This window comes from Phocoena sinus, chromosome 7, assembly GCF_008692025.1.
Source record: "Phocoena sinus isolate mPhoSin1 chromosome 7, mPhoSin1.pri, whole genome shotgun sequence".
Taxonomy (NCBI): domain Eukaryota; kingdom Metazoa; phylum Chordata; class Mammalia; order Artiodactyla; family Phocoenidae; genus Phocoena; species Phocoena sinus.
Genome location: NC_045769.1, coordinates 7,304,018 through 7,316,528, shown reverse-complemented (window position 1 = coordinate 7,316,528; position 12,511 = coordinate 7,304,018). Strand labels below are relative to the sequence as shown.

Genomic DNA, 12,511 nt, shown 5'->3' with positions numbered 1-12,511 from the left:
GAACTAAAGAATATTATTGTGAAATTAAAGGTGGAAAGTAGAAGTGGGCAATAGGCGTGGATGTTAGGGGTATCCTGAAAAAGAAGCTGAGGTGGAAAAGCCAACCCCAGCAGATAGGAAGGGGCATGTGTAACACAGCAGCAAATAAAGTGACGGTGTCCTCGCTGTTAGAAAGCAAACACTGGAAGACCAAGGGGAGGGAGTGTTGGGCGGGGGTCAGGCCCCCAACAGGACCAGGATCCCAGGTCACGTGGCTGGAGACAAGCGAATTCTGTCTGATGGGCTGCTCCCTCTGCAGGTTTCTCTTTCCTCTCTCACTCTGTTGGTCTGTCCTCGCTGTTTCTCTGCAGGTCCAAGCCTTGAACTCTGCCAGTAAGTTTGAAGCGGAGATAAAAGCAGAGCAAGATGAACGGAAGCAGGCGGAAGAGAAGAGGAGGCTCCGCCAGGCAGCCTTCCGGGAACTCAAGGCCGCTTTCAGTACATAGTTGGGCTGACCTTGACCTCTGGCCACAGCTGTGCCTCACAGATGCCCCGGGGAGACCTGGCCGGGCATCCTCACCCCAGCTGACCCTTTGCCCCAACAAGCCTTCACAACCACCACCCAGCGCAAACTCCTTAACCTCATAGGGGTGGCAGGGGGCGGCTCTCATCCCCATTTGGGAGCCCCTCCCAGAGGTTCCAGCTGCCCCCCACAAGTCCCTCTCCTGCTTGCCTTCCTCTGCCCTTCTCTGTAGCCGGAATGTGCCTCTACTTGGCAACCTTTACTTTTTCCTTGTCTCTTTCCCACTCCACAGAGTGGTCTGCTGTGTTAATTTGTACAGATACTTCTTTCTTTGGTGGTCCTCAGAGGAGATAGTCCCTGGAGGCCTATGATGCTAATGTTGCCCATTTTCTTGGGTAATCCTTTTTCTGTGCCTCTTCCCGTCATGCCCCTCTCTCCTTTGTTTCTCATCCAACTTCCCTGTTCTCATTCTTAGCCTGATCCTGCCGGGCGCTTTTGCATCTCCTGTCCTCTGATGATGGTGAGGTTTAAGGCAGGCCAGGCTGGACCACTCCCTAACCCCTCTCCAACAGGGGGCACGGCATGCTGCTGAGATGACACAAAATAGTGAAAGGATAGGAGATTCTGTTCCTTCCCATCACCTTTCTCCTGTCCTCTTAGCATCCCCCCTATATCTATCCTTTTCATTACGCTTCCCACTTCAGCCTCTTTTTCCCTACCCCTAAATACTGTGCTACTTAACTGTAAGAATGAAAGAATGATTATAAGTAATATTAATGAGTAGAAGAATTCCTGTTAACCCTGACTTTATGCAAATTATATTACAGTAGACCCCTGACATTCCCAAGTGACAAATCCTGAGCCTTTCCAAATCCCAAAAGTCATGACCATCCTCACCATCTAGCTGGTTTCCAACCTCTGCTCTAAGGTGCTGAGGTGAAGCTGTTCTTCAGCATAATTTTTTATATGTTATGAGCTCTTGGGATTGCTCACAAATATCAGGGGGTTTTTGTATTTTATAAAAGAATTTCTAACATCATATTTATTTCTTCTCTTTTTTACCTGCTGTCTCTACAAAAAAGAAAACATCTGCATTTTTACCTCACGGCTGTTCTTTTTAAATAAACAGTGCAAATGGACTTTGCCATCACATCAATGTGCTTCTAGTCTTCTGTGAATTGGAGGGGAGAGAAGGGTGTTTTCTGTGGGGGCCAAATCCAGCCTAGGCTCCTGTTTCACACCAAGTCCCCGAAGTAGAGTTAGAAGTGGTGCTTAGAGGTTTGGCTTTCACTCCGGGGCACTCTGAGTACTGAGGTTGCCTGTCAGCTACTCTTCCCCTTCCCATCACTGAGGATTCTTTCAGCTGCAGGTAAAATCTGCAGCTTAATTTCTCTTGCTTCCTGGATCCCTTGAAACTCTGATGAGGACCAATGACCCTTCCCTCCCATGTATAATTCCAGGGTATTTAGGGGACCTAGGTAAAGACCCCTGGCCTAAAAGAACACCCTTAGCTCCCCAGGGAGAATAATTTCTGTTTCTGCACAAACCCAAGACCCACAATTCTCAGGCATCCTTCTTCCATGTAGGGTCACCCCAACCTCCCCACCAGAGGAAGTGGATATGAAAAAGGCATGGAGAGGCTCTTGCCATATAATCCAGCAATCGTGCTTCTTGGTATTTATCCAAATGAGCTGAGATACTTTGTCCGCACAAAAACCTGCACACGAATGTTGATAGCAGCTTTATTCATAGTTCAAAACTTAGAAGCAACCAAGGTATTCTTCAACAGGTGAATGGATAAACAAACTGTGGTCGATCCATACAGTGGAATATTAATTCAGTGATGAAAAGAAATATTATTCACTGTTGAAAAGAAATGAGCTATCAAGTCACAAAATGACATGGAGGAAACTTAAGTGCATATCGCTAAGTGAAAGAAGCCAATCTGGAAAGGTTGCGTTGTATATGATTCCAACTATATGAAATTCTCGAAAAGGCAAAACTGTGAAGGGAGTGAAAAGATTAGGGTTATCAGGGGTTAGGGCAGGGAGGGAGGGATGAACAGGGGATTTTTAGAGCAGTGAAACATTCTGTATGATGCTATAATGGTCATTATACATTTGTCAAAATCCATATAGAATGTATAACACAAAGAGTGGACCCTAATGGTACTATGGACTTCAGTTAATAATAATGTGTCAATATGTAAGAAAAGTACCACATTAATGCAAGATATTAATAATAGGCGAAACTGGAGGGGGAGGGAGGAGAGGCGTATATGAAACTCTGAACTTTCTGCTGAGTTTTTCTATAACCTAAAACTGCTCCAAAAAATAAAATCTATTAATTAAAAAAAAAAAAGAAAAGAAAAAAGAAGGAAGGAAGGAATGGAGACAGCAGTATAATTACTTCAAATGTCCATTTCCCTCTGTGGACAACTAGAGCCATGTAAGAGCTAAAACCTCTTGATTGCAAATGGTAGAAAATGTAACACAAAAGAACTTAAGGGAAAAAAACGGACAAATATTGGGTTATGGAACTACAAAGACCAGAGGCAGCACTTCTTTGCCCCCTCTTGGTCATGAAGTCCTATAGACCGTGTTCCCTTCATGCTTCTTACCCACAGTTGCCATCCTCCATCTCCATGGCCATGGCCTTCATTGGTTCTTTCCTGGGTCTCTACAGTGGCCTCCGAACTGGTTTCCCTGCCATCATTTGGCCCTGACTGTCCAAAGTGCCGTTAGAATAACCTTAATAAACTGCGGACCATTCCTAACATCTCTCCTTCAGTTTTTGGTTCCCCACCTTCAGGATCTGGGCCCTGCTCACGGCCTGCTGCTTCATCTCTTGCCCTTCCCCCTCCCTTCCAAATGGTACACTCCCGGAATATGCAATACCTAGCAGTTCCTAGAAAGTGCCACTCCTCCAGACTTTTGCACATGCTGTTCCCTGTGCCTGGCACTCCCTCCCTTCCACTGGCAAACTATTTCTCATTGTTTGCGACTCAGCTAAGAGATTATCCTCAGGAAGCTTTCTTAATGCTTGCAGCCTAGGTGCCCCTTCTCAGGGTTCCCATTTCACCCTGAGTTTTTCTCTATTGTAATCCTTATGACATTATGCAGTATCCTTCTCTTTTCTTCTCTTCCCCCTTCTTTGGACTATGGACTCTCTGAAGGACAGAAACTGCCTTACTGCTGTAGGCCTAGTACGCTACCTCGCATGTGACGAACTCGCACCACACGTGCATGTTTGTTTCACAAGGATGTACCAAGTGTGTTGGAGCAGACAGAGATGGGCAAGGGAAGACCACTGCCACTGACTCAGGGACCTTCTAAGCACCTGACATGGGAGCCTAGCCTGAGAGGACAGCTCTGAAAGTGAGGACAGCAGAGATTGCGTGGACATCTGTCTCACTGGAGAGGTGATGAGTCTGCTCCCCAAAGGCCCCCCTTTGACTGAGAAATAGGGAACACCAACAGACAAATCAGTTGTGTCTCTGCCCTGGAGACTGTGTGATGTAATAGGACTTGCAATCAGATACTAGGCTAGTAACATAGCCTCACTGAGCCTCCGTTTCCTCTTCTGTAAAGAGGTGATTGTCTACCTGGCAGATTCCATCCCTGGCATATATTTAGTGCCCAGGACGTACGGGTCTCCTCTCTGTCTTCTACCTTGCACTGCTACAATTCTGTCTCCTTCTGAGCCCTGGGTCTTTAAAGTCACATGCGAGGGACTCCAGGCCAGGGTGGCCCAGAAACGCTCAGTCCTGGCTGCTGCCTTAGCCCCAAGCCCAGATGCCCACTCACCTAGCTCCTCTGTTTTTTTGAGTCTCCTTTCCCAACCAGCCTGGAGAGATTTCTGCCAATCTGCCTGTTCACCTGCCACGCCCCTGCAGCTGACACTTGCTGAGCCCTCCTGGCCTGATCATGTGACCTGACACCTGTGGCCTTGTCCCTGCTCAGATTTCTCCTCGATGACCCTGCTTGTACACCAGGCCAGATTCTGGCCACATCCCTACCCACCAGCCTGACTGGTTGCGGGGGAGGCCAACTGGTTCTAGGGGGCCAACTTACAATTCTACAACTTAGGGAGGCACTGAAGATGGGACCTTATCGGGGGTCAGTTTCCCTGCTCCCTTCCTCTCCTTTCCAAAACCAGTTGCTTTTGGCACTCTACCACGTGGTATTGGTGGGAGTGTACATTGCTGTTGTCCTTTGGAAGGGCAATCTGGTAGACTGTTAAAATTTTAAATTGTATTTGTGTTAGTCATTTATTTCTGCTTTAACAAATCATCCCATAACTTAGTGGCTTAAAACAATAATTAACATTTATTATCTCACACAGTTTCTGTGGGTCAGGAATTCAGAAGTGGTTTCGCTGGGTTCTAGCTCAGGGTCTCTCATGAGAAGTCAAAACGCCAATTGGGGCCGCTGCCATCTAAAAGCTTGACTGGGGCTGGAAGATTTCATCCACCACTCATGTGGTTCACAAGTTGGTGTTGCCTGTTGGCCAGAAGCCTCGGTTACTTGCCACGTGGACCTCTCCACTGGACTGCTAGAGTGTCCTCACAGCGTAGCAGTTGGTTTCCCTCAAAGTAAGTGATACAAGAAAGGGGTAAGCTGCAATATCTTTTAAGACCAAGTTTCAGAAATCACGGTCTATTGGGACGTCCCTGGTGGTCCACTGGTTAAGACTCTGCACTCCCAATGCAGGGGGCCTGGGTTCGATCCCTGGTCGGGGAACTAAGATCCTACATACTGCAGCTAGAGAAGTCCGCACGCCGTGACAAAGAGCCTGTGCAGCCAAAATAAATAAATAAATAAATAAAGCACGTTCCGTCATTTCCATAATATCCTAGTGGTTACACAGGTCAGCCCGGCTGGTCAGAATTATTGGGAGCCATCGTGGAGGCTGGCTACTACAGAATCAGTCAGGGTTCTTAATTACAAGTAACAGGATCTAAGCGGACTGATTTCAGCAGAAGGAGAATTGATTGAAAAGACAAGGAGGAACTCGCAGAATCACGAGCGGGGTTGGGGGACCAGGCTAAGAAAACAGGCAGGAGGCCAGGTGGCTGGGCACTACAGCCGAAAGCACGCCATGGGAACAAGCCAGGCCTGGTGCCCCTGCCCTGGCTGATAAGAACTTTGGGGTGTCCTGCTTCTACAGGTGCTTACTCCAGATTCAGAGTCTGAGGCTGAGCCCAGTCACACGCCCACGTGTTGGAGATGGGAAGGGTTAGGATCTGGACCATTTGTCTTCTGTAAGGGGAGGTGAGCTCTGTCTCCCACCAAGATGCTTATTTCCCCCAAACATGGGAACATACTTCAGATGCAGAACAGTTGTGAAAGAATGGCAGATGTCTGCTGCAGAGATACGCATGAGCTTTGACCCAGGGATTTTTACCTCTGGGAACTTATCCTATAGGTAAATAGAAACATGAACAAGGGTATATTTAAAGGGATACTTGTATTGTATTGTTTGTTTTAGCAAAAATAATGGAAACAACCAGGATGTCTATCAGCAGGGGGTCAGTTAAGTGCATTATGATACATCCATGTAAATAATCACTGCTAGGCAGCCAATGAAAAGGATGTGGAGGGCCCCATGACGTATGCTTGGAAAAAGGCCAGGAGCAGAGCAGCATGCACAGTACTGCTCAGGTGTTTTGTTTTGTTTTACATGAGAGATATAAAGCCATGTCTCTGCGCATGTCAACTAAGCTGCATGAGGTCAGTGGCCAAGTAGATTTTGGGTCAAACTGCTTGTATTCTCAGCTCTTGGTGGTGCTGAGAACTAAGAAGTACATCATGCTTGTTATTTATACAACATTTTGGAGAAAGCCATACAAGAAACTGTCACCAGTGGGTTACTTGAAAGGGGAGAGAACCTAAGGATCCTGGGTAGGTCTGAGGGGGATTTAAATTTTTTCCTTTATATGTTTTTGAACTCTAAAAAAATTTCAAACTGTAAACATGCACTGCTTCACCATTGTAAAGCAATTATACTCCAATAAAGATGTTAAAAAAATAAAACAAACAGAAAAACATGCACTGCTTTACTACTGCAACTGTTAATAACAGTTACTAAAAAAGAGAGGGGACTCTCTGACCAGAAAGAAAGTGAGAAGAGCAGTTGAACATGCATGTGGAAACTCTTTAGGACAGTGAAAGTATGAAATCCTAAATATGCAAGACTCAGGAGAAAACGAATAACATTTTGGGACACATCGTGGGGCATTCACCTGTATTCCAAGATAGTTTTTATGATTTAATTTTCTTGGTATACATCTGGAGGTTGGAAATTAAAAAAAATAATTTAAAATATGCAAGTACTTCTATAATAAAAATGTTTTCAAACACAAAAATGGATCTGTTTCCATAGTTATCATCTGAGCAGTTTTCCTTGATGTTTGCTGTGCTCTCTGGCTCGCTCTCTTCCCACACCCTCTTCCTTTTGTTTTCTCTTTGCTTTTCAGCTGTGTACCCAACACTATTATTTTGGGTACCAATCTGAGCGGTACTGCCCTCTCCACTGATGACTCCATCCACCTTTTTTATCCACTTTCAAATTTCTGCGTCCTCCCTTCTTCATTACCTACTCTTTCCTAATCTTCTGTTCTCCCTGCTCCATAGACACCTCTGGTCCCCAGCCCCAGACTCTTTGATAACTGCAGATTTGGCATTGCCAATCAATCTCTTCCTCCCTCTGTTCTGAGACTGGTTCCTGCTTCTACCCGGTCCTACCTGTAACTTCTCTCTGTCCACCAGCTACACCTTTTCTTCCCAAGAGCCTGCCTTAACTCCATACTTTTCCTCTCTGCAGTTGCTCCCCAGGATTTCAAAAATCTCCTCTCTATGGGTGACTCTCAGATTTTTAGCTCTGACCCCCTCTAATCTCCTTCATTTCAAACTGCCGCTTTAAATTTTTGGACGATTGTATTAGTTTTCTAGGTCTGCTGTAACAAAGTACCGCCAACGGGGTGGCTTAACAGACATTCATTGTCTCACAGTTCTGGATGATAGAAGCCCAAGATCAAGGCGTTGGCCAGGTTGGTGCCTTCAGAGGGCTGTGAGGAAGAATCTGTTCTATGCCTCTCTCCCAGCCGCTGGTGGTTTGCTGGCAATCTTTGGTGTTCCTTGGGGTGTAGAAATATCACCTGGTTTCCTATCTTCATCTTCACATGAAGTTCTCTCTCTATGCATGCACGTCCGTGTATAAATATACTTTTTTTTTTTTTTTTTTTTTTAATTTTTCCGAACACGCAGGCTCAGCGGCCATGGCTCACGGGCCCAGCCGCTCTGCGGCATGTGGGATCTTCCCAGACCGGGGCACGAACCCGTGTCCCCTGCATTGGCAGGCGGACTCTCAACCACTGCGCCACCAGGGAAGCCCTAAATATACTCTTTTTATAAGGACATCTGTCATATTGAATTTTGGCCCACCCTAATGACTTCATTTTAGCTTAACTACCTCAAAACCCTATCTACAAATAAGGTCACATCCTGGGGTACATTCTGAGGTTAGCAGGCCAGCATATCTTATGGGGGGACACAATTCAATCTATAATGATGATGTTCCGGTCACTATTGCTGTGTAACAAATTATCCCAATATTTAGTGGCTTAAAACAACTATTTTATTATACTCATGGATTTGGTGGATCAGGAATTCAGACAAGGCACAGTGAGGATGCTTGTCTCTGCTTCATGATGTCTTGGGCTTGGATGCCTGGGTGTGACTCGACAGCTGGGGCTGGCATCATCTGGTGGCAATTTTCACTCAAGTGTATGACTGTGGATGCTGGGACTTTAGTTGGGGCTATTGATGGGGCCAGTTACTTGGGCCTCTCCTTGTTGTTCGGGTTTCCTTGCAGGATGGCACCCTCAGGGCATTTGGACTTAACCATACATCAGCTCTTGCTTCCAAAGAGGCTGTGAGCAAACAAGCTCTATAGTCTTTATGGTCTAGCATTGGAGTCATCTCATTTCACCTCCACCACGGTCTATTGGTTATAAGGGCTTGAGGGGAGGGGAATTAGACTACCTCTAGAGAGGGTAGTGGCAAGGTTCTATAGGAGTATGTTGAACAGATGTTGAATGGATGTTGTTGTATTTTCTTTAGAAAAATACATCTGTCACAGTCGATCAACCGGTGTTCCTTACAAATTAAATTTATTTTGAGCTAAACTCTTACTCCTCCCTCCCCCTAATGATCTATTATTTTCAACTTCTCTGCTTCTATCAATGTTACAATAAAGCTGAAACTTTGTTATTATCCCTGACTAGGGCAGGCAGAGTCTACTGCTGTAATTTTACAACTACTATTTGATGAAACAAAGGAGAGTCAGAGTGAATAAAAGAAGAAAAGCGCCCTTCCTGAGGAGTAGGTAATCAAGAATTTATTTGATTTTATAGGTGTGTTTTGAGTATCTACTGTGTACCTGGACAATGCCAGCTGCTGAGGATGCAAAGTTGAATAATGCAGTACGTGTAATGGTTAAAAGCACGGGATTCCGTTAGCTTTTATCATCACCATCATCATCATGCCTTAAATTTGTTTCCTGCTCTCTGAAAGCTTATACTTTAGGGCTAAAATTATGGCTAAGGCACTCTGCAAAACGGTTTGGCACTTTCTGACAATGTTAAACAAACATTTGCCACATAACCATCCATTCCATTCCTAGGTATTTACCCAAGTGAAATAAAAACCTTTGTTCACACAAATACCAGCATGTGAACATAGCAGCTTTATTCATAATCTCCCCAAATGGAAACAATCCAAATGTTCCTCAGCTGGGGAATGGATGAACAAATGTAGTGCATACATACAAGGAAATACTACTCAGCAATGAAAAAGAAGAAAGTACTGAAACATGCAACAGTGTGGCTGAATCTCAAACGTATGATAAGTGAAAGCAGCCAGTCTCAAAAGGCTATATGCTCTATGGTTTTATCTATATGACATCATGAAGCAAAATTATAAGGAGAGAAAACAGAACAATGTTTTCAGGGGCTGGAAGTAGGTGTTAGGGCTGACTACAAAGGATCATTGGGGGAACTTTTGTGGGCAATAGGACTATTCTGTACCTTGATTTTAGTAGTAGTTATACACACCTGTATAAATGTGTCAAAAGTTGCAAAGCTGCATACTAAAAATACTAAATTTACTATAGGTAAATTATACCATATATATAATTTTGTATATGTATACTTTATACATATATAAAATTACCAGCACAGGTGGCATAGCATCAGAGATGTGGCATGATAAGCCACATCAATAACACATGATTTAGGCTTTTAAAGATGAGCGGGAGTCACGCAGGTTGTTGAGAAATGGCGTAAGTGTTGGGAATGGCATCATGACAAGAGGGAACAGCATGTGCAAAGGCTAAAACAAATTAGCATATTTGAGGACCTTCATACATGGGCATATCCGGAGCATTAAATTAAGGGGACAGAGGAAGGGGAGGGGAGCAATGTGGGTGATTCTAGAGTTCAGCAGAATGGGACTGTGAAGGATCTGTTCAAGATTCTGTGTTTATAACAAGCTTCCAAGTGAGGCTGATACTGCTGGTCTGTTGATCACTTTGAGCAGCAAGAGACAGCATAAAGGTCAAGGGAGAACGTATTTCTGAAAGTAGGGAGTGGTCAATCACAATGAAGACGGGAAAACACTAAGTCAAGATGAGGACTGAAAAATTCCAGTTATCTACCTGTAGGTTGATGTGTCCTTAGAGCAAGCAATTGGTGGATGGGTCAGTATAGAAGCCACATTAGAATGGTCGATGATTGCTTGCCCCGTGTGGGAATCAGGAAAGTGCTTATACACACCTCATTTGTGCTGTTTGGCTTTGAAAGGGAACAGAGAGGTAGGGAGGTTGTTGGAGGGGGAATTGGAGTTTTTAACATTAACTTTTAAGATGAAAGACATTTGAGTATTTTTAAAAGATAATGGGAAGGATCCCATAAATAAGAGAGAGGTTGGAGGCACAAGGAAAGAACGGGATGACCTGAGAAGAGTAGAGCTGCCAGATGTACCAAATAAAAATACAGGGTACCCGGACTTCCCTGGTGGTGCAGTGGTTAAGAATCCGCCTGCTGGGACTTCCCTGGTGGCGCAGTGGTTGAGAGTCCGCCTGCCGATGCAGGGGAGGCGGGTTCGTGCCCCGGTCCGGGAGGATCCCACATGCCGCGGAGCAGCTGGGCCCGTGAGCCGTGGCCGCTGAGCCTGCGCGTCCGAAGCCTGTGCTCCGCAGTGGGAGAGGCCACAACGGTGAGAGGCCCCCGTATCGCAAAAAAAAAAAAAAGAATCCGCCTGCCAATGTAGGGGACACAGGTTCGAGGCCTGGTCCAGGCAGATCCCACATGCCGCGGAGCAGCTAAGCCCTTGCGCCACAACTACTGAGCACACGTGCCACAACTACTGAAGCCCAGGCGCCTAGAGCCTGTGCTCCACAACAAGAGAAGCCACCGCAGTGAGAAGCCCATGCACCGCAACGAAGAGTAGCCCCTGCTCGCCACAACCAGAAAAGCCCGCGCGCAGCAACGAAGACCAAACGCAGCCAAAAATAGTTAAATAAATAAATAAATTTATATAGAAAAAAAATACAGGGCGCTCAGTTAAATTTGAATTTCAGGAAAACGATGAATAATCTTTTAGTGTAAGTTATGTCCCTGATATCGCTGGTGGCCTGTATTTCATTTGGCAACCCCCAATTGAGAGATTTTTAGGTCAAAGAATTATAGTCCCGGATGCATTAAGACGGAGCTGGAGCTCTAAAGTCCTCCCCTGCTGTCACATTCCAAGAATCTAGAATGAATTCTCAGTTCTTCCGGAACCGTTAACAAGCAGACAAACTGCTTTGAAACTCAGCTTTTGTCACTTCCCTATTTTCTCTAGGATGGCAAACGGGCAGGAAAATGCTGGATGAAAACCTGTGTAAAAGTTCTGCTGTGGAAAATCAGCTCCTAAATGATGCAGAGCTTTTTGAACTGCCAATGGGCTCTGGATTGGGCGCAGAGGACGGTGAGTCACACGGCGCTTGGCCCAGCTCCAGCTCTGGACACCAACTCTACTCAACTCAAGGGCAGGCAGGGAGCGCCGGCCAAAGGACCCGTAGGCGCTTGCGCTCTGCCGCGGCCCCGCCCTCCTCCAGCCTGACATCCGGGGCTCGGGCAGGGGCGTGCCCGGGAAAGAAGGGAGGGAGGCTGCGGAAAGGAAGGATGTCGTGGGAGGCTGGAGAAGCTGGGAGGGAGGGGAGGCGGGGCGAGGGCAGAGCAGGGGGCGTGGCGGAACGAGCACGCTGTCACGTGACGTGCGTGGGGACGTGTCGGCCATCTTGTGTTGTTGAGGCTGAGGACTGACTTGGGTTCTGAGAGACTCCCTGTCCCGGACCGCAGGTAACCAGTGACTCGGTCTCGCTCCCCAGCCCGGCTCCGCTCCGCGCCCCGTCTCCGCCGTTCCGCCTGGGTCTCCCGGGCCTGCCGCCCGCGCTCGCGTCCCCGCCGCTCTGGCCTGACCCGGCCCAGCCGCATGGACACCCCCAGGCCGCCCGGCAGTCGCCGCGGCCGGCTCGGGCGTCAGGCGAAGGGACAGTTCAGGTGCGGGGTCGGAGTGACTCCCCGGCCGGGGGCAAGCCGGGCCCGGGCGCGTCTCGGCTGCCGAACTGGAGAGCCCCTTCTTCCGGGGCCCGTTGGCATCGCGGTGGGAGCCGAGGAAGGGAAGAGGGTGGTGGGATGGCCAGTGTCAGGCCGGCTTGCTTAGGGCCAGAGGGCTCGCCTTCTGCTACCTGGTCCTCGGGGCCAGCCACCCGCCCAGCCTCGGGGTGCCCGGGGTAACAGCTGCTGCGGCCAGACAGCTGTTCCTGCCCGCGCTCCTCCCCACACCTGGCCTCTGGGAGATGCGCCCTTGCCTTCCTCGCCGAGCATCTGCACTGGGGAGATTCCTTCCGTGGCGAGAGGACTGGGTCTGGACCAGGCCTGAAGCCAGGTGGATCCATGATCGG

The 12,511-nt window shown here is 47.3% G+C and overlaps 2 protein-coding genes across 8 annotated transcripts in view; both read left to right on the top strand.

Annotated features, from left to right (window-relative positions):
- Positions 1 to 1,654, top strand: part of EFHD1 (EF-hand domain family member D1) — a 38,517-nt gene extending 36,863 nt beyond the window's left edge. For all 3 annotated transcript variants that reach the window (XM_032638306.1, XM_032638305.1, XM_032638307.1), the window contains one exon: positions 351 to 1,654. In XM_032638306.1, coding sequence (XP_032494197.1) covers positions 351 to 485 — 135 coding nt within the window. In that variant the 3' untranslated portion in view covers positions 486 to 1,654. The remainder of the gene's footprint in view (positions 1 to 350) is intronic.
- A 10,157-nt stretch (positions 1,655 to 11,811) lies between these two features.
- The window catches only part of GIGYF2 (GRB10 interacting GYF protein 2), a 126,658-nt gene continuing 125,958 nt past the window's right edge, over positions 11,812 to 12,511 (top strand). For 3 of the 5 annotated variants that reach the window (XM_032636947.1, XM_032636945.1, XM_032636942.1), the window contains exon 1: positions 11,837 to 11,906. The gene's annotated coding sequence lies outside the window, so the exon portion shown is untranslated. Of the gene's footprint in view, positions 11,907 to 12,511 lie in introns of all 5 variants that reach the window. The other 2 variants (XM_032636946.1, XM_032636941.1) reach the window with 2 other exon arrangements.